This window comes from Thunnus albacares, chromosome 15 (assembly GCF_914725855.1).
Source record: "Thunnus albacares chromosome 15, fThuAlb1.1, whole genome shotgun sequence".
Classification (NCBI taxonomy): Eukaryota; Metazoa; Chordata; class Actinopteri; order Scombriformes; family Scombridae; genus Thunnus; species Thunnus albacares.
Window position 1 is genome coordinate 24,913,103 of NC_058120.1, and position 20,854 is coordinate 24,933,956.

General features: G+C 38.3%; 1 protein-coding gene across 1 annotated transcript in view; it reads left to right on the forward strand.

The window, feature by feature from the left end:
• Positions 1–18,031, forward strand: part of gfra4a (GDNF family receptor alpha 4a) — a 95,191-nt gene extending 77,160 nt beyond the window's left edge. The window contains exons 9-10 of the mRNA XM_044375499.1: positions 11,407–11,576; positions 15,201–18,031. Coding sequence (XP_044231434.1) covers positions 11,407–11,576; positions 15,201–15,353 — 323 coding nt within the window. The 3' untranslated portion in view covers positions 15,354–18,031. The remainder of the gene's footprint in view (positions 1–11,406; positions 11,577–15,200) is intronic.
• Positions 18,032–20,854: the final 2,823 nt, after the last annotated feature.

Genomic DNA, 20,854 nt, shown 5'->3' on the forward strand with positions numbered 1-20,854 from the left:
GAAGCAGTTCTAGTGGTCTCGAGCTTCTCATCTCACTCTCTGCAACAAAACAAATAAGCATACCTTCCAACATAATAGCTTTTGGTTGCAATGGGATCTACCAGTTGGAAGCCTCATTCACTGTTTATCACTTTATTATGGACGGCAGCAGCCAGGCAAATATCCACTGAAGGGACAGAAAACATGTAGGACATACATATATTGATATGTAAAATTAACAATGTTGCTGTTCTCTAAATACCAACCACATAGCGAATAAAATGTAAACTATCCCATTGTGATTTAAACTTCCCAGAGTAGTCACATATGTTTTTCAGCTAGTTGATGGATGTCTTGTTTTTCAATGAAACTCCTCATGTGCATCCTGCAGCCAGGACTCAGACTTGCTAAGGCAGCTCCTGTGTGCTGTTTACTGTAAGCTCCTTAGAGACCCAGAAAAACAAACCTCAGACTGACTGGCCTCATTTCCCTGCATCTGAGCGAAAAAAAAAAAAAAAACGCTCCTCTCCTCCTGCCTGAACAAATGGCTGAAGCCAAACAGCGCATACGTGATAATAAGGATGAACAAGTTTCTAATGGGAAAGGCGATTCTTGGACCAGCGGAGCATGTCGCGTTCTCATCTCAATTGGAGTTCATACTCGTTTGCAAGGCACAGGCAGGCCACACTTCTATTTTGGGGAGAAAGTGTACGTAATGATTTGGCAAGGAGAGTTTGGATACGAGCCAATAATTGGGAAAATGAATCTGTCCCGGGAGAGCTCCTGAATGTTTTTTCCTTTCCCCCACGTTCTTCATATAATCACAGTGTATAGAGGATGAAAAGTTATTCATTTTGACTGGAAACAAAAGACTAGTCTCCTTCGGTGGACAGCACCGTTATCAATTGGCACTTGTGTCTTTTTGAAACTGAATTCAGTGTTATTTTGCATGCTGGGCCCCCCCAGTGCTGTTGTGCTGGGGCCTGCTTGCTGAGACGGGACTTCAGATGGCCTTTGATGACTTTGTAATTGAGCGTAATTTGGTTTCCTGCCTCCGAACTAATGAGGTGGACAGAGACAATAGTGCCGGGGAAGAATAAAGTCGTTTGCAGACAGGGGAGGGGAAAAACTACTTACTACTACTAAAAAAAAAAAAAGTCTCTCGATTGAGCATGCTCAGGTTTAAAAAACAGCTGTCACCCTGCTTTACCTCCTCATCACATCGATAATAACCACATCACTATGCAGAACAGCAGCTCCGGACTTCTTTATTCTCTGAAAGCTGAGTGTGTCAGGGAAAAATGAGAGGACAGATGGAGGTGAGGCTCATTTGTTTCTGCAATTATTTTAATTTTTTCTGGAACTTGAAATTGGTAGTGTAACTGGAAAAAGTGAGGGTAACCAGCAGTATGTCAGAATGGTTGGGGACAGGAAGGGGGCATGCACAGGATGTATTCTGCAGTGTTGCTTCAAGGGAGGTTGTGAAGTTAGTTTTTTTAAAAAAAAAAAAAAAAAAAAAAAGCTCTTAGGAAGAAACTTAAAAGTCAAAGAGACGCACAATGGCGATGCTTAAACGGCCGTGTCCAAACATTTACAAAGGAACTGTCACAACAGCTTACCACTGAAGATATCAATTGACACTTCATCTCTGTGTGACGGCGGGTGGCGAGGCACGGTGGCGAGCAGCTAGTGTTGCACCCCTTTGCTTCTCTCATCCGTCAGCCTGCCAGGGGATGGCTGCACACTGCAGAGCACTAACTGCACACTTTGAGCGGGGCAGCACACTTTTCCACCTGTCCTACAGACACTAATGACCCACAGCACCATTAGCACGCTGGTCCGCAGCTTTTTTTTTCGCAAGGTGCTGATGTATACACACCCTCAGCTGGGCTCAATCTGTTTTCCTCGCTATCGACTCACTGCTGTTGTGTTGCAACTTGCAGATTTGCTAATTAGCTGCAGAGCTGGCATCCGGAGCGCGCAGGTCACCCGTCTACCACCTCCGTCTACGTCTAGTAGTTGATGCTCAGTGTTGCACCAGTGAAGGTCTTCGTCTGACGTTTAAGAGTTGGCCTAAAACTTTCCTTTTTGATAAAGCTTATAGTCAGTCCCTAGTTATGTTGCTATAAGCCTAGACTGCTTGGGGACTTCCCATGATGCACTGAGCTCGTTTCTCCTCATCTCCATCTCCATCTCCACATTCAGGTCCCATTACTAACTCGACATCTTCTCTCTTCTAGTTTTGTGCTTTCTCGTCTCCCTTTCTGCAGATATTTCTGCCTCCGGAGTTGTAGAATCTGGATCTGTGGTTGCAAGACACCCACTGACCCTGTGATCCTGCTAGACACCCACTGCTACAATTATTATTATTATTGTTATTGTTATTACTATTACCAGACATCTCTATGTGGAACTGCTCTCTCTCTCTTTCTCTCTCAACCTAACTGGTCGAGGCAGACGGCCACCCACCTAGAGAGTTTTTGCCGCTGTCGCCGAGTGCTTGCTCATGGGAGAATTGTTGGGTCTCTGTAAATAATATTGTTAAGATTACAGTCTAGACCTGCTCTATATGAAAAGTGCCCCGAGATAACTTCTATTATGATTTGGCACTATATAACTAAAATTGACTTGACTTGAAGGGAGACGAATCAAAGCTCTGCATTGATTGCTGCAGAATTTTGTTTGCAAAGGCAAACTACTTCAGATAATGGGTCAATTTGTTATGATCCTGCGAGAAATCAATGTTTGTTTGTCACACCCTGATACTCTACTGAAGGCTTTGAAATCCCCATCACTAATAACCAGTGACTTGCCCCTGAAATCTGAGGGTTTTTTTTGCTGGGAACAGATGGAATAATGGTGTGATTTTCAGGTCTAAGCACTCACATCCATCTTACAGTATAAGCAGGGGATATTAATTGATGAATCTCTCATTCATCTCTTCATGAGCATATTTTAATTGAAGTGACTTTCATGCAAACGTAATTGCTGCAGAATAGCCCATTAGCTGAATGAAAATGAATGCTTATATAATTCATCATATGATCATAAGTCATTTTGTGTTGTGGTAAATTGAAGAACTTGATGTAATGGGTTTCCTTTGGGGTGCATAAAGCCATAGAAATTCACCAGAATTGTAAATTATAACATATATATATATATATAATATGTAAATTATACATATATTATCATATATATATACTGTAATATTACTCCCAGTCAAAACCTACTTACTATGAGTGGCCCATTTAGATATATATCACATTATATCATACCATTACAGACAACTAAAAATGAACATTTGGAAGGCTGACTGCTATTTTGAATCCATTTTGCAGGAACTCATCCAACTCCAACATCACTTTTCTTTTTGGGAAGTTGAGGTTACACATTGTATGACTTTTTCTAGAGAATCATATGTTTGTTTGTTAACACTTCAAAAAGTTAAACAAAAAAAAAGAAAAATTGTATTTGGCTTTCCAGAGAATCACACTCTCACACTCCCTAAATTATCCTTGTTTGCAGTGCTGACAGCAAAGGTGTGAAAAAACATTATGTGTTTCAGTCAAGTGAGGATTCAAACCCAAAACACTTAAAGCATCTGTTTATTTAATTGAATTGCAATTCAAACTTGAACATCTGTTCTTTTTACACCTGTGAAAGCAGGAAACGGATCTCTAAAGATTCACGTTCCTCCAGTCATCATTGTAAACATGCACGTGTTTCAACGACTACAGTAGCAACAATGATTGACAGTAATTTGAAACACCTTAGAACATGTAGATATATTGTGAAGATTTTGGAGCAATAGACTGAACCCTGGTTGGCATATGTGAGTGGTGATAGAATGTGGTGCAATGTAAACATACAAGTGAAAGTCTTGCATTGACACTTTTACTTAAATCTGCATTAATAGTTTTTGTTTGGCAACTTGGGGCAGCAGAACAAGCTGAATACACAACATTATGGATGTATAAATAGGTAACTGTATGCTTATATATTTGCTATATCAACTTAAAAGGTTATAATATGTCAACGTTGTGTTCAAAAAGGCCAAAAAAATCAGTCGTTGCAGGTTTAAAGGTGTTAAAAGTGCTCTGTAGAGATGATGCAACTACTACCAGTCACCCCTCTAACACTGCAGATAGTGATTTGAGCCATTGTTTATATAAAAATATTGATTAGTGCAGCTTTAAGTAAAAGTCATTAGTGAGCCTAATGGCCCTTATCATTGTGAACTTATTACATTACTGAATTATTGTTCCTGATATATTAAAACATTTTAACATTGTAGCTGGATGCAGTGGAACAAATTTTTTAGCTATTTTATATTTTGTTGGTTAATTTAATTTATAATAATCTGTCATATTTTATATACTCAGGATATGTTTTCTATGTAAAATCTTACAACTGTTAAGTATGTGCTGTCACACAAATGCAACGAGGTAAAAAGTAGTATAAACTGAATTCTCAAGTAAAGTACAAGTACTCCTAAAAGTACTTAAGTACTATACTTAAAGTAAATGCACTGGGTTACGTTCCACCACTGTGAGATTGTAGCTTGATTGTAGCTTGAGAGAGTAAAAAAAAAAAACATGTTCATGAAGGAGCAACTTGGAAACATTCCTTTTATCCATGACTCTTTTTGTTACATAAAAAATGAACATGATGAGCGAAGAAAGAAAGGACAAAAAAAAATTGATGTTTGGATTCCACCTGCTGCACAGCACTTCACATAACCATCCATCAAGCGAGCTCTAAAAGTTTCAAACTCTAACATTATGGTGAAGGTAGAATTTAAATCAGCTCTGCAAGGTGTTTTGAACTGACAGCAAGAGACAGGTTGTGATTTCATAAAAAGCAGCAGGTAGCGGCAGCAGCGGGAGATGACATAGCTTTAATTTCGGTGCTTTTGTTGAACATGATTGTTCGGTTCTGTCGCTGTGTGGCAAATCAAAATCTATCTAACATCGTCATTGTTTGGTGATCGGATGTTATGACTCAGCAGCTATACCGCTGTGACCAGCTGAGTGTTTTTGTGTTCGGTCTTTACTTCTCATTTCCTGTTGGCAGGACTAGATATTAATCACCTGTGATGAATGATGTCAGCCATAAACACAATTATATGCATCATTTTTTCAGCGGACAATGAGTTTTATCCAAGTAACAGAGAAATTGGACAGGATGTTGGCACTCCTTTTTCTTCTCAAGTAGAAATTCAGTAAATTCCCTCACTCTGTCCAATTAGTAACCACCTTCCTACTGTTTCATAACTATTTCATATATCATAATAGATGTGTCCTTATATTCAGTTAATAAAAGTTTTACAGTTTGTATCATACAATCCAATTCACACCTTCTAGTGTGCTCATTCATCTGAACATATATTTCAATTAGCATCTCATAATGATATGATTGATTTCTGCTTTTCACTTCTATTACCGCAAAAGAGGACTTTCAGCAAATATCGGTGGTTTGTGTGCGGCGATGCTCTGCTGCCCGTGACCCTGTGTGGAGCTCATATTTTTTATGAAAGAGAGAATGTTTGCCAGGTTGAGAGGGTCTGAAGTGTATGTCCTTGGTTTTCAGTGAGTGAATGAAAGCATTGAATAATATGAAAATTCCACAACATAATTCATTTAATTTTAACCTTACTTTAAAATCAATCATCGCACATAACGCCACATAACTTCAAACATTGTGCATATAACTTTCACCTAGATTATAAATTTGCACAAGGCGTGAATTTAAACATAAATAGGAAGAACCTTCAGTTGCAGGACTAACTCCATCATTAAGTTCAGATGTTGTGGTTTGAACAAATGAAGCCTAAAAGGATTCTGGCTTTTTCAACTCATTGTCCTCCTTAGTTAAAGATATACTATGCAGGATTTTCCTAAAAAAAAAAAAAATACAAAAGTAATTCCTCTCAATCATCACTTATGACCCACTAGAAGTGTGTGGTGGTGTATTTATCTACAGAGATTCTGCTCTTTGCTGTGTTTGGGACGTTTCTGGGTGTCAAAATTTTGGGCAGTGGGTGTGACGTCCCCAGCCAATAACAGCGCGCAGGGTGTGAGGTCAGGACTTGTAGCGTAGCGACCGGGACTCTGCTCTCTGTCTCCATGTCATGGATGTATAAAGAGCTGCAGGTCTGTGTGTCTGCTTGCCTGGGGGCGGGGCTACACACACGCAGAGCAGAGAGGCCACAGCGGACAGGATGAAACTCTGCATTCACACAAAAACCCGGCAAGGCGGCACCGTCCCACAGGGTCGTGCGGAGGATGAGGCTGTGTTTGTTTGTGCTTCAGAATGTAACCACCGTGAAACAATCAGAAAATAATGTTTTATTTATCTGATTCTTAGCTTTGTTCTCACCAGCGTCGCTCGTTCTCTTCATTCACTTTCTAGCTGCTCTCTCTCTCACTCTCTTGCTCTCTCTCGCTCTTTCTTGCTTGTTGAGTCGGGGAGGAGGGGCCAACTTTGAATGCTGTGTGTTTACAAACACCAACCAATGAATCCTGCATAGTATATCTTTAAGTCTACTCACTTATTATTATTGTAGCTGATTGGTCCGTGGGTTGTTTTTTTATAGCAGGACACAGGAATGACTGAGAGCAATAGGTTTTTATGCGAGTGTGTGTCTAAAAAGTAAAATCAATACCCACACTACAAAAAACTGAAAAGGCTCACAAGATTTCAAATAGTGTGTGTAGTTCAAATACAACAAAACATGAAGCCCAGATGACAAAAAAAACCCAAACTTTTTCTAAATTGTCTCTCAATAACGTCAGCTCACACACACACCTGTGTTAATAAAGTTTAGCTCCAGACATGATGTGATTGTCATCATAATCTCACACATACTCCACTATAATCTCCCATACGCATCACTATCTCACATGTATTTGGGCCATAAATATAACTGAGTCATACCGTTCTTACTCACACACACACGTATACTCTCTTACACACTCCATTACACTCTTTATTGACAGTAGAATGCATTGAAAGGAGAGAATAGTAATATCTGAGAAAGAATAGTGTATAATGAGAGAAAAGTAGTACAGTATATGTGGAAAGAATGATAGTATATTCGTGAAAATGACACTGTAAGGGGAAAAATGGTATGTGCAAATAAAAAAAAGCAAGAAAAGAATAGTAATGTGGGAAAGAATGATGTATAGTGAGGTAATGTAATGATTTAAAAAGTAATGCATATATGCAAAAGAGAAAAGAAGTATTTTTGAAATATTAGTGAAAGTATAATGTACTACCATTCTCACATTCACTATTATATCTCATATATTATGAGAAAGAATGATAGCGTATCCAGACAGAATATAACCTTTTTTTAAAGGATGCGTATGTGTGAGACAAAAGATTTTTTAAATTTAGTGACTGAGAAAAAAAATAGTAGTATAATACACTACTATTTTCTCTTCCATTCAAACTCTATGTTAGAAAGTGATAGTGTATTAAGAAAGAATAGTAGTATGTATGAAATAATGATATAGAATTAGCAGAAACAAAGATTATTTGAGAGAAAGAATGGAAGTGACTGATAGAGAATAGTAGTGTGTGCAAGAAAGAACACCAGTATGAGAGAAAATAGTGAAGCAGAAACAGGAACAGGAATAGACATATTTGAAAAAGAGTTAAACATACCTGAGTATGAGGAAGAAATATATATTTGAGAATGATAGTAAATGTGAAAATATAGTATTTAAGAAAGTAAGAAGGTTACTGCATTAAGAGAGAACATAAGTATATCACAAAAGTGTGCATGAGTGGGAGAGAATAGTATGCATTAATATTTTTCAGTTATCTATATTCTCTATGAATACGCTATAGGTGTGAAAGAGTAGTAGTTTATATAGGAAGAATATTGTAAAGAGAGAACAGCATTATGTGTAATTGTCAGAGACAATAAATAGTTTGTGATATGAGAATGATAGCGTATAAATGAGTGATGCATGTGCGTGGGAGAAAATAGTATATGTTTGGAAGAAAAAAAAAAGAAGTGACAAGCGTGAGAAGAATAGCATTGTGTAGTGCTATATGTGAGAGGGAGTACAACCTTTTGTGTGACAAAAAAAATTCAATGCATGTATTTGAGAAAAAGTGTGAAAGAGGGTTTAATTGAAAAGAAAGGCAGCTTCTCTAAAAAAGAAAAAGACTGTAACTACCCTGCAGCAATGCTAACAAGGCTACTACTGTACATGAAGCATGTAAGTGTTCAGAACATGTTAAGGAACGATTAAAAATTCAACAAGTTTTGTTATAATGATAGCACAGCTTTTTGATGTATGAGCAGTACACCACCATTCTGTTTCTCACACTATATATTATTATTTTCCATCACAGACTATAACTCTTTCTCATACATGCGACTACACTCTATAATTTCTTTCTTGGATGTCAATCTCATTCACACACACCACAATTCTCTTACAAACAATATAATTTTCTCTTAGACATACTGCTCTTCAGTCTCATATAAGCAACTTCAGACATAATGCTAGTGTTTGTTAGATTAGGATGGTGTGTGTGTGAGTATAAACAAAACAATTTCTCATACCCTGCTCAGCCCTATTGTTTTCGACAAACTGACAACAACACACTATACTATCTTTTGCATTGAAGTGCCCGTGTAGTGAATAGTGAATGAGAGAGTGATTTTGGATGCAACCTTAAGAGTTGATTAACAGCAGGAAGGTCAGAAACAAGTCAAATTGACTCAGTGTCTGGGAAAATTTCACCTCTATCTTTTAATGCTACCCTACAGCTATTTAGGTAAGCCAGCCAGCAACCCTGCTGACCAGGAATGGATTCAAAAAAAATGACTCTCTGAAGTTCATTATTGTTCATTATTTTATATTATGACCAGAGTTCCTCCTTTTTGCCATTCAAATTTTGCCATTTATGCATTATATCAGATGTGCAGCAGCTCTTGCCTCTGAGATTTCTGTAATTAAAACTAAAGCCTCAATCTTCCACTGAGTGAGGTATTCTTCTATTTGGCCAAAATGACGGGCTTTTCATTTTTTCCATTTTATTCAAAGGAATTCATTGGAAAAATTCATGCTCACACAAGAGCTCTTTTCTCTCGTCTTCAAGATTGTGGACTGCAATATTTTTTGCTTTAGAAATAACATGTTTAAAACGTATTCCCCAGGCCTATCAATAACATATGTGTGAGGAAGAGTGTGACAAGAGTGGCTAGGGAGGTGGTAGGAGCATTGGTGCCTTAATGCATGGGCTTACCAGGGCTTAAGCCCCAGGCCTCGGGCCTCCAGGGGCCTAACGAGATATGAGGTTAAAAAAAAAAAAAAAAACCACACACACACATAGTAAACACGATGTAGGAGAGTAAGCTACCTGTGATGTAGGGCAGATGTGATGAGGAGTAAATCCTCCTGCTGTGCATCAACACTCTTTGTAAAAACATGACTTACATCGTGTTTGAACATGGGGTCGTGGTGCAACGGCAAAAAAATTTCATGCAGCTCGATGGCTAGCTGTGTGTCCTTGTCAAAGTAAAGACGTCGGAAAGGACAACAAAAATAACGCATAGACTTGGAGGAGGACTTTACGGCAGAATTGATTTAATTTCGGCAGTTTGTGCGCAATGATATGAACACTGAGTGCGTCATGGTTGCTCGTAGTGATGGTAGCTGTTTAAAACACCAAGAGAAAACAGAGCTGTCCTCACAAATTCATTATTAAATGTACTTTAATTACAAGTTTACTCATCAGAATATTTTTTACTAATTACTAAGTTTGTAAATGAAACTGTGTCACCAGCAGGAAGCATTCACCTTTCTTAAAGTCTGTCTGAGTGTGTTTCATGAAGGATTTTACTGTCAGTAGTAAATGTGGCCCAACCACTAACCTGCTTTGATTATGGATGTATTATTATTAATTATACATCCTCGGCTTTGATACTTTAGAATCAAATGTTGTGGGAGCTGTTGACATTGTTAAAATGTTTAGGATATAATCTGCTATGGAGTCAGTCAGCCTGTATTTAATACACAATTTGTCAAACTGCATTATTGTGTTATCAGCATCTTTTATATGTTGCATTAAGGCAACGTTTGGGGAGGGAGGGGGGCGCTCCAAAATGTCCATAGCTCCAGGGCCTATAGTAATGTTAAGGCGCCTCTGGGTATGAGGCAGACTCAGACTCTTGTTGAATGAGTAAAAACTGATTTATTCTGTCCAGTGTAACAAAAAAAAGGTATCTGAGAAAAAAAAAAGAAGAAATGAAATGAATACAAGCAGCAAATCAAATTAAACTGGCTTGACAGTACATGATTATGTGCACACAACTACACTGTCATCCTCTTATGTCTGCTCTCCTAAACCAACATCTCTCCCCTTAAATAGGCCCGCCAATCTAATAGGCAGAACCACATTTCTTACAGGGGTATCCTTTCCCTTATACTAACTGGCATATAAGTACAAATCATATAGATAATAAACCAACATTTAACTGAGTAAAATAAACGCCCCCATACTTGGTCTAACCCATGACATCACTGGTGATGTCAGTGAGTTTAAAGGCGGGGAAGTCGTTGGGTGACTTCCATTTGTCTCCTGGAAAGCATGGCGAGTATAAAAAACACAAGCTAGTCTACAACTCAAGAAACTCAGGACTTTGTGTGAATGTAAACACAATGCTAAACACAAACAAAACCCGGGATAATATGTGAAAGCAATGCTACATATACTGGCATCGAAAGAAGCACAAAATGTAATGTGGACAAATGGCCTCACCCACTTTTTCATAGTATGTTACACATTTATAAGCAGTTTTATAGACTGGTGGCCCAGAAAGGCGACAAAGATGTATAAATTTGAAGAATCTGAACTTCCATTATCCAGAAATCTGCTTTCTGTGGATGGAGCACTTGCTGCTGTTTCTGGGACAGTTTGTATTTTTTCTCTTAAAGTATTGATGCATCACCCTCTGTGAGCACAAAAGTGTCCATACTTAAATTTTCATTTATGGTAAATAAATCAAATCTCGGTGGTCTCTTGTCTGTCGCAGTCCCTCTTAGTGATAACAACTAATGACATAGATGTATTTGTATATAAGACAAATTAAATTGCAGTTTAAAATTAATGTTTCAGACCAGAGATTAGTCATTCAGCAGACTGATGACTCACTCTGAAAGACTGAAGACCTCACAAGCAATGACCACATTGTAATTATAGTCCCCCAGCACATAATTATAAAGTGGCCAATCATATTACAAAGATCCGTTCAGGGGTAAAAAGCAAACTAGAGGTGATGGCTGATGTGAAAATGAGCAAAGTTTTCCCATTTACCACCCAATGAAAGACGATTCTCAGTGCGTACTATTAAACTGCCGCTCATGTCCCTCTAAACACAACATCTCTGCTGCTCTCGTGTTCTAGAAAATGCCATCCTGGCCTTTGGGAACGGATCGGATGTGAAAACGGGCGCCAGCCAGCCCGGGATGCCCAGTCCAGCGACGGACAACCAGAGCCCGCACCTGGCAACCACCGCCCCGGGCGTTTCCATGGAAACAGAGCAGAACATTCTGAGAGCACAGATACCTACTCAGGTGAGACGAAATGGAAGACTGAGGATGTGATGTACAACCTTTTTCAAACAGAGAGGCACTAATGGAGATGGCCTCACTCTGAATTGGGTCACACGGCTGCAGATAACTCCGGGTGTTTGTTTTAACCTGCAGGGAGCAGCGGACGGGTGGGATTTACAAAATCTGCATATTTCAGATAGAGTCAGATACATGGTCAGTCATATGAAAGTTGAGATGAAGAAAGCTGTGTCCACTCGCTAGCTTGTGCACAATGTACACTTTTCACCATCCCGTTTGTCCAAATTCTAGGTGTATGTAATGTAATGCTTTGCTGCTAACATAAAAAGCATGTAAATCTACTTCTACCACTCTACATTTGGCAGTCAGGACACAAAATGATGATTAATTAGTGATCCAAGCTCAGTTTTCTGCTCAGTAAAGCCAGAGCCATGTGGGATTTTTAAAGCCAATATTGATATTTGAGAGTTAAAGAAATATCAGCCCGTATTACTTTTTACACAAACACTTAATAAAAGCTACAGATTTTGGAAATGATGTCTCAGATTTGGTTAAGTAGGACACTTACACACTCTTAAGCAGTAAAGAGTGTGATAAAGGTATTTAGAGGCAGAATTTTTGATAGTAAACTTTATTATCAAAGTTGACAGCAGCTTGGGAAATAAGGTGTCAGACTTACATAAATGCATCCTATAAAACATTATGACATTCAAGATACTGATTGAAAACCTGATATACAGGCTGGGCTTCACAGCTCACTATAGACTAGTGAGTGTTCATCATGTAAGACATTTTAAACGAGTGAATAAAGGAGCAATCTCAGAGAAAGCCTTCGGATTGGAAGTAACACTTATTGATCCGAGATCTGAGGTCATCAGATCTCTGCAGCAGTAAAAGGATTCAGCTCACAAAATAGAGAACAAAGCAAGTAACGTCATCAAAATAAATATAAATAATACAATTAAAACATGCTGTGAAACAGAACATAAATGTCATACTGTTATAAGCTTATTCTGCTGACAGTTTAAAGGCTCTACACAAAGCCATCTATGACATAGTTCCATATTCTTTGCACCATGATTGCAAATGTGAACAAAGCCTTCTCGATTAAATATTTAATACACTATATACATAAATGTATATATATTTAAACATGTCATCAAAAAAACATTAAAAGTATCTGTGTTTGATAGTGGAACCATTATTAAAGTGTCTATCAGCAGCCAGTGAGGAAACATCAGAGTTGGAGTTATGTTAGAGGTGTTTGGTGTCTTCAGGGATGTTTAGTTCTTGTCACACATCTCTCAACGTGCACAATCAGTGTGAACATACGAAACATTTAAACTGTTTCATATCCATAACTGCTTCATCAACAGTATAAACAGGTTCTGTAAACATCATTAATGTAGCCTATACAATGAAGTAGTAAAGTAAACAACGATTGAACCCCGTTGAACATAAATTTTAATGCGGAGAGCCTGTTTTACTTGAAACACACAGTTCAGGCCGAAGAAATTTGTTGCATGCATTTGGTTCCTAATTGGAACCAGAAAATGCTGTAGATAACATAATTGACAATCCGCCAGCAGATATAAATAAACTTCCCAAGCTAAATGTACAACTAGGCCACTTACTTATTTCCAGAGGGAGAGCTGAAGAAAAGGGCCAAAAGCCCAAATTATACATTTCGCCTCCGGTCCTCTGAACACCTCGTCCCACGCATGATTGTTTCATCAGTCTGTATCATCCTCTGACTGCATTACAGACATAAGGTAAACAAGGAAGTGACACTTTGTGGAACATGTACATTTTGTCACCTGATAGTCGAGTATCCAGACTGGATTAAATAAAGTGTTACAAGGTTGACATAAATCAGACTTCGTTAAAGCTGTTAATTAGTTCTGGACATCTGGACAACTGTCTCAGAGTCATATGATCAGACTTCAGGAAGTCAACAGTTAATAGACATTGACAGGAGCACCGATCTGTAGATACAAAGAGACGTGACGCATCCGTTTTACCAGGCTGCACGGTGGCTAGCAGCTAGTTAGCATGGCTAGCATCGTTAGCATAGCCATGATGGTATATAATGAGGTATAATGATGGTATATAAATATGGACGTCATGACAGCTCCTGAAAAGTGAAGCCAAAATATCTTGATCGCCCCCTGGTGGCCATCTCCATGTTAGCAGATGGGACAGCAGCCAAACTAAAAAAAAATCAAAGTACACGTCAAATAAATTTTTCCCAAAAATGGTTTCTGTCATTTTAGGTCAATGTTATCACACCAATGTTTGTCCAAGTGTTCATTTTTCTGAACACATTTTCTGATTACAGTTGTATTTCTCTTTTTCTATTTTCTTATAAATGTTAGTTTTTCTCTTCTCGCTTTATCTTATATTTCAGGTTTTTCAATTTCACAGTATTAGACACAGTGTCATTTCGATATACTATTTAAAGATCCCCTCCAGACGTGTTTGACAACACATAAGAATCATCTGCTTGGAGTAATAAATGGTCTGATAGTCCTCAGTAATACAGTAAAATAATGATTAACATTTTCCCTTTTCCTTCCCTTATTTATTTTCATTTTATTTCTGATATGGCATTCTTTTTTTTGATTTTCGCATGTTTTTAATATTCAAAATACACACAGATTATTATCATTCACTTTTTTTTCTAAAATCATAAAAACAAAAAGCAACAAGCCCTTCATTAAAATCTATGATTATGAGTCATCAGGTTTGGGTAAATCAAAATATGTGAACTCAACCTTTAAGATCTCCAACAGGTTGAAGAGCAGACATTCACGTCTCAGTTCTGTGATGTATGGCTGCTTTAAAGGTACCCTGTGGAGTTTTAGCAGCTCTAACAGAGCTATGTTTTTACCGGTACATAGGTCGCACAAGGACGTGGGCGGCATGATTCATGCCTTCCCATCGGTTTCACGCTATTCTGCTGATCAACAGTTGGTCGTGGTAACAAAAACACCAACAAATGTAGCAATACACCAAAAAAAAGGCAGTGAAAAGAAGAAGTACTAGCAAGCAAACATGGATGTAAACAATGCATGATTTAAAATATTTGTAAAATCGACTTTGCAAATGTTTTATGAAGATTCAAACATAATGCGTTTGGTGAGAAAAACTCACCAACCTTTAATGTTCAGTGACCAGACGATGTTAAAGTAAGATATTTTCCACCATGAACAATAAAACCCACCACCACAAACCTCTGAGAGAGAGGAAGAGCGGAATCAACATCTGATGAGTTTTAGTGTAGAAGATGGGAATAGGGAAGAAGAAGGGAATAATCTAGAGATAGGTTTCCACTGATTGAAGAGTTTATTCTGAATATGTTCGCAGTGAAAAGCATCTCTCACTGTGAAATTGCGTCGCGCTGATAAGTGGCAATGTCCTCGCCATCGCTCATCTTATTTTTCAACTCTAGATGTGTAAAATTTGTCCATTATAGCCACATAGTCACTCATAAAATCTCTCCTCCTGGATCAGTTTTTTTGCAGCTGAAAAGATGTTTTCCGGTGTGGAATCTGAAGACAGATAACAGAGTTGTTTTGTTCTTGTACGAAAAAATGGATGACAAATCGTCACGTCTGTTTTCTTTAGGGAAACGAAAACGACAGATTGTGGGGTGATGAGGAAGACTCCACTCTTCCCTCTCCGAGCCTGTCGGACCACGGAGCCCAGCCCGTCCGCCTGTCCCTGCCGCTGGGCCTCGGCTGGCTGCTGCCCACCCTGCTACTGCTCTCCGACCAATAAGAGGCCGCGCTCACCTGGCCTCCACGGACAAAACTGCAGACTACGGGGGAGGGTGGGGGTGAGAGAGAGAGAGAGAGAGAGAGAAAGAAAGAGAGAAAGAGCCATTCCTATGTGTCAAATGACGGTGGGGGTAAAAGGGTCAACTCTGTCCTGCCCCGCTCCCCTCTCCCTCACAAAATCACACTTAATCTCTTTTTGTGAATCATGACTCAGAGCAGATGTGTTGTTTGCCCACGCCCTTCAGATGACCGCCAGAGAGAGAGCGTGCCACTCCGGCGGTGGCACTGTCGGGGTGGCATAGAGGGGGGAGGGAGGGAGGGAGGACCCTGAAGTACACACCCCATTTCTCGCTTCACACCTGCCCAAACACAAACTGTTGCATACGACACACACGCTGACTTCGCTCATCCAAAAATAAACGTTACAGGTTACATTTAAAGGGCCGATCGGGTTTGGAAGGTGTACAGTGAAGTGACACTGAAGATGCAGTGTTGGAAAACTCTAAAAAATATAAAACAAAACAACAAAAAAAAAAAAAAAAAGTTTTTTTTTTCCTTGAACATTCCTTGATGTGAAAGAAAAATATTAAATGTTAAGACTTTTCTCTCAGATGAACTGTGATGAAGTGTTACACAAGATTTAAGGTGTGTGTGCGTGTGTGAGTGTTGGTCCACATGCAGCACTCTCATTCAGCTTTCCTCGTTATTTTGATGCCACAATTTTTAAAATTAGACCTAATTTTGTTACCCAAATGTTAGATGGAAGCACATGTTATTATTAAGTCAAATCACAATGAAATTCTTTGACTGTTTGTTGTTGTTGTGTTTTAAGTTGCAGATATGAAGAGTTCATTTCCAAATAAAGAATATATCTAGAAAAATTTAAGTTGTTAATTAAAAATTTAAACATTCAGACAAAATCAAGACCTCTCAAAGTCTGTAGAAGTGTTTCATTTTGTCAGATAAGGACCAACATTACTTATTAGCCTTTAACATGTTGTAATTTGTTTTAATTTTAATGCTATAAGTCATTTTGTATGAGTATATGTCACTTTTTTGCAAATGGTAGATACCTCACTTTGGAAGGGGACTCTTCATATATTCATTCATTAAGCTTTAAGTGTGAGGACCTGACAAACACTTTAGGTCCTTCTCAGAAATGTAAAAATATCATGTGGTCTTGGTGAAGTGACAAGAGATGGAGACAAGTTTATATTTTTTAAACGTATATATATGGACTTTGTTGCAGAGAAAACAGATATCTATCGACAAGTTTGTGACCAACCATGCTTTGCCCTCACTAGAGAACTGGTGGGAAACAGATGGCGCAGGTTTTGATGCATGAACGGATGCATCTGTCTCACGAGAAGCTAGTGAGATGAAGGTGGTGACCCATGTTGGCTAGCTACCTGCCGGGACTCTTCGCTCAATGTGGGACGATGGAGGATTTTCGATATGAACTGTAAAAGCCCGTCTCTGCTTCGTGAAGGCAGGCATGTCTATGAAAAGTGTTGGAATTTGTGAACGTGGGCGAGACAGAAGTTGGTTAGGAGCAAATGCTCTTAATGAGGAATGTGTCATCTTCAATACTGCCATTGAAATCAGTTATCTGAAGAAACACCCTTTTGTTTCACAGCATTATTAAACGGCACAACTGATTTTAACACAAAGAAAATGTGTTGCCCCTAAGCTATAAGCAGACCTGATGAAAATGACGCATTCTAGTTCAAGTTGGACCTGAAAAAGCTAACACATTTATTTGCTTATAATCTTGTCATAACAGCACAATTGTTGTCGGATTTTGCCTGCCAAGTTCTACAAGAAGGGAAAAAAAACTGTTTATTCTTCAACATTGATGTCCATTCTGATATTAGACTCCAAATGGGTTTTGAACATGATGTAAGGTTAAGATAAAATGTCACTTAAAACATAAATGGGTGTCTTAAAGGGCTTGTTCACTCAAATCACAAACAAATGTTTTCTTACTTACCTCTAGTGGTATCTAGTCATGCAGAGTTTTATTTAAGCTTTGAGGTCGCTGCTGCCATCCAAATACAATGAAGGTAATTTTTTTCCTTTGGGAACTACAGTCTAGTGATATTACTTTCTATATTAAAGCTCAGAGGCATCTGCAAAGTACACACTGCAGTTTTCACTGAAGCTTCGTGTCGAGGCTTGTACTACTTTTAGAAAATCACATGATTGATGACAAACAAGCCATGAGTTTCTCTCGGATCATATGATTGTTTTGTGTTCATTTTGGGGGTGTTTGGGGTTATAGAACATAGTCACATTAGCACTTTCACAGCACATCTGAACCCTCCACACAAATGTTGCCCTTTAATATTCCTGTTTTTTAGCAATTTTACTTAAATCTCAAAAAGTTGTACTATTTAACCATTTTCCAACCTGTCTTAATCAGTTTTTATTGATTTTTTTGGCCACTTGAGAGCAGTGGAACAAGCTGAAAATACAGCATTGAAATGAGTATCATCACATAATATAATTGTTCTGTAGCAGCAGCAGCCACATTGTGGCAAAATTAGCATTTATCTGGAGTCATGTTTCTCAACATCTGACCAACGTAAATCCAGTGTTTACTCGCCTTTTAGCTCTGTTTTTGTTCTCCACCAACTGAGAGAAACATCTGGCTCTTTAGCTGCTAAATGCTCCATTATGTTCACCACCTAGTTGCTAACTTTGCATGTCTGCTGTTTGGTGGTGGGTTTATCAGAGCTTTTTCACTGAAAAACATCTGTTTAAAAAGTTAAAAGTTGCTAAAGTCGCACTGTAAAACCAAAACAAAGAGCTGCAGAGGCTAAAAAACTCCATAGAGCTGAGGGGAGTCTAGTGGATTCGTCACTACAAGTAATCCCTTTCATATTATAGACATTATTTTGGCCCACTCTTAATAAAAAAATATTGATTAGTGCAGCTTTAATTATACCATATACTGTATATTGTATTTTATATTTGAAAATGAATTAATTAAAACGTCAAACCTAATCTGAGGATAATGATAACTTGAGTTCATAAGAGTTTCTTATTGGTTACAGTATTAGAACATTGTGCTATTATGTGAGTAATAATTGTGCTACAGCAGCAACACATGATCATGTTTTATGATTCAGTTGCTCTAAATGATCACAAATAGGTGTCATGAGTGTACACTGTGTTAAATGAGGCCTTGTGTAATGAATCTATTGGCAAATAATTTGGTTGAAAGTTCTCATTTTGCTATCACTACAACTTTCTAATGATGACATAATGATATATTGAGGTTTGTAGATTTTCCACAGGGACGAGGACATTGCTACTGGAAAGACATTTCCCTGTTGAGTTTTTCAATTGTACACTGTTTATATGTTTTAGGGTGGCAGCAGAAGTTGCACATAAACCAAAACCCAGAGTGGCTAGATACAGTGCTGCTAGAGCTAACTGATATGTTTTTTTTTTTGTAATTTGGGTGAGCTGACCCTTTAACTTTCAAATAAGAGAATCACTAAATCTGCAGTTATGTGGTCTCCTGGCGATAAGAATGTCTGAGTGATACCTCTGGTTTTCACAAAGCCTCTCTGTCTCTTATCATGATGTGACACCAGCCAAGCTCTGTCGCCCCGTTTTGATTTGTCCTGTTATTTATCAGTCAGCAGGCGTCTCGTCGCGTCGACTGGCGCCGTGAGGTGACTGACCAACCAGCTCCCTGTTCATGTGCGCTGGCAGAAAGATGTGACGTGTCACTTCCTGCAAATAAAGACAACACTGTAAATGGAGGATGAATTCTGACCAATTTTCTTGTGCAGAGGAAAGGGACTTTTTTTTTTTTTTTTACCTACACCCATCCAGACGTCAGCATCACCTCTCTATGTTACAGAAGAAGTACTCGCTAACCCTCTAGCAGCATCCCTCTCATTAAGTTAAGAATCCATTTTTTATTACACACAGGCCCTGATTTGTCAAGATGTTATAGTATAGTGTATATACTACACAGTGTATACCATATACAATATATGATGTCTATATCAGTCATACCTTGGGTAATAATAAAAACGATTTTATCCAGATTTTTGCTTTTGATATGTCAGGCAGAGGAAATCACTAAGAGGCTGATTCTGGCATTAAAACTTTACAAAGCACAACTTTTAGCACAAACAGAAACTTTGCTCCAGAAAAAAAAGTGCTTCAGAGACTTTAATAAATGGGACCCCTGGTGTAAACAAACCTGGAGCAAATTTGTGTTTCTTCTAACCTACTATATACCCTGAGGCCATGATGCAGGGGCACATTTGTGAGGCAGCTGAGGTGAAGCATATTGCAGCTGCAAAATATGGCTAGACATAGAGGACACAAAAACTATGGAAGCCACAAAAATACTTAAAAACTACTCAAAAAAAAAGTTCCTGTAAATACTGCCAACTCGCCATTATGAAATGCAAATCCACAGAGAGAAACTTGATTTAAAAACACTTAATATAAAAACCACTGTGTCATCGTCCCACACGCGTTGCTTGTTTTGGCAAAAGAAAACAGTCATCCTTTAACAAAGTGAGGCTCCAGCTGCCTGTTTGACACCTGCGCTTTGCATATGGCAGCTGTAATTGGTTCCAGTCTCCATGTTTTGGGTCAACAGCTATGTGGGACAGACCTCCTGATGTCCCATATACTGTAGCTGTAGGACTACAGCTACTGCTGCTGCAGGCTGATAAAAAGCTTGAAATCTGACTAGCAACATGAAGCGGAGGACTGCATGAGGTCTGAAACTAGCCAGCTGAGTTTTAAACATCTATAACAGGGTTTCTTAACCTTTTCTGTCCTGAGACTTCATTAGTTCAAAGTTGAGCTGGAGTTGTGCATCATATATACATAAATAGTCCTAATCTGTAACCTATCTCTCTATCAAACATATCAATATATAAGTCTAAGAAGGCTTTCATGACCCTGTGTAGACGTCCTGTAGACACAAACAGTGATTTCATGGGCTAATGAGATATACAGTACCTGCTGTCACTTTCTAATTGACCTTTAACACAGACTAATGAGGCAACAGCAAGATTTTAAGGTTATTAATTATTTAACTAAAGTTTGTGTTTTCTGAAGTTTGTTTACATCAGTAATGTCTGCAAACAGGAGTGAAACAGTTCTAATCGATAGGGAAATCACAAAATGCTGATTTTTTATCTAATAGGCAAAGAATATACTTATGAATATGATATTATGGGATATGATATTTGTGAATATATTTGTAATATACATCATCTAAAACATAAGTGATTGGGGTTTTCAACTAACTGGATGATGATCAATAGAAGATATTGTATACTAAAAGCTAAACTTAACCAAAACGTATCTTGTTTCATGAGGATTCATGAATTGCTGGACATTAAAATAGATATAAAATGTACCAATCAGATGTATACTTGCTATATTTCTTACAATGGATTTTAAATTGTGATCCATGATCACTGATATGATGTGAAATCTGCTGAAATACTTTATGGAAAG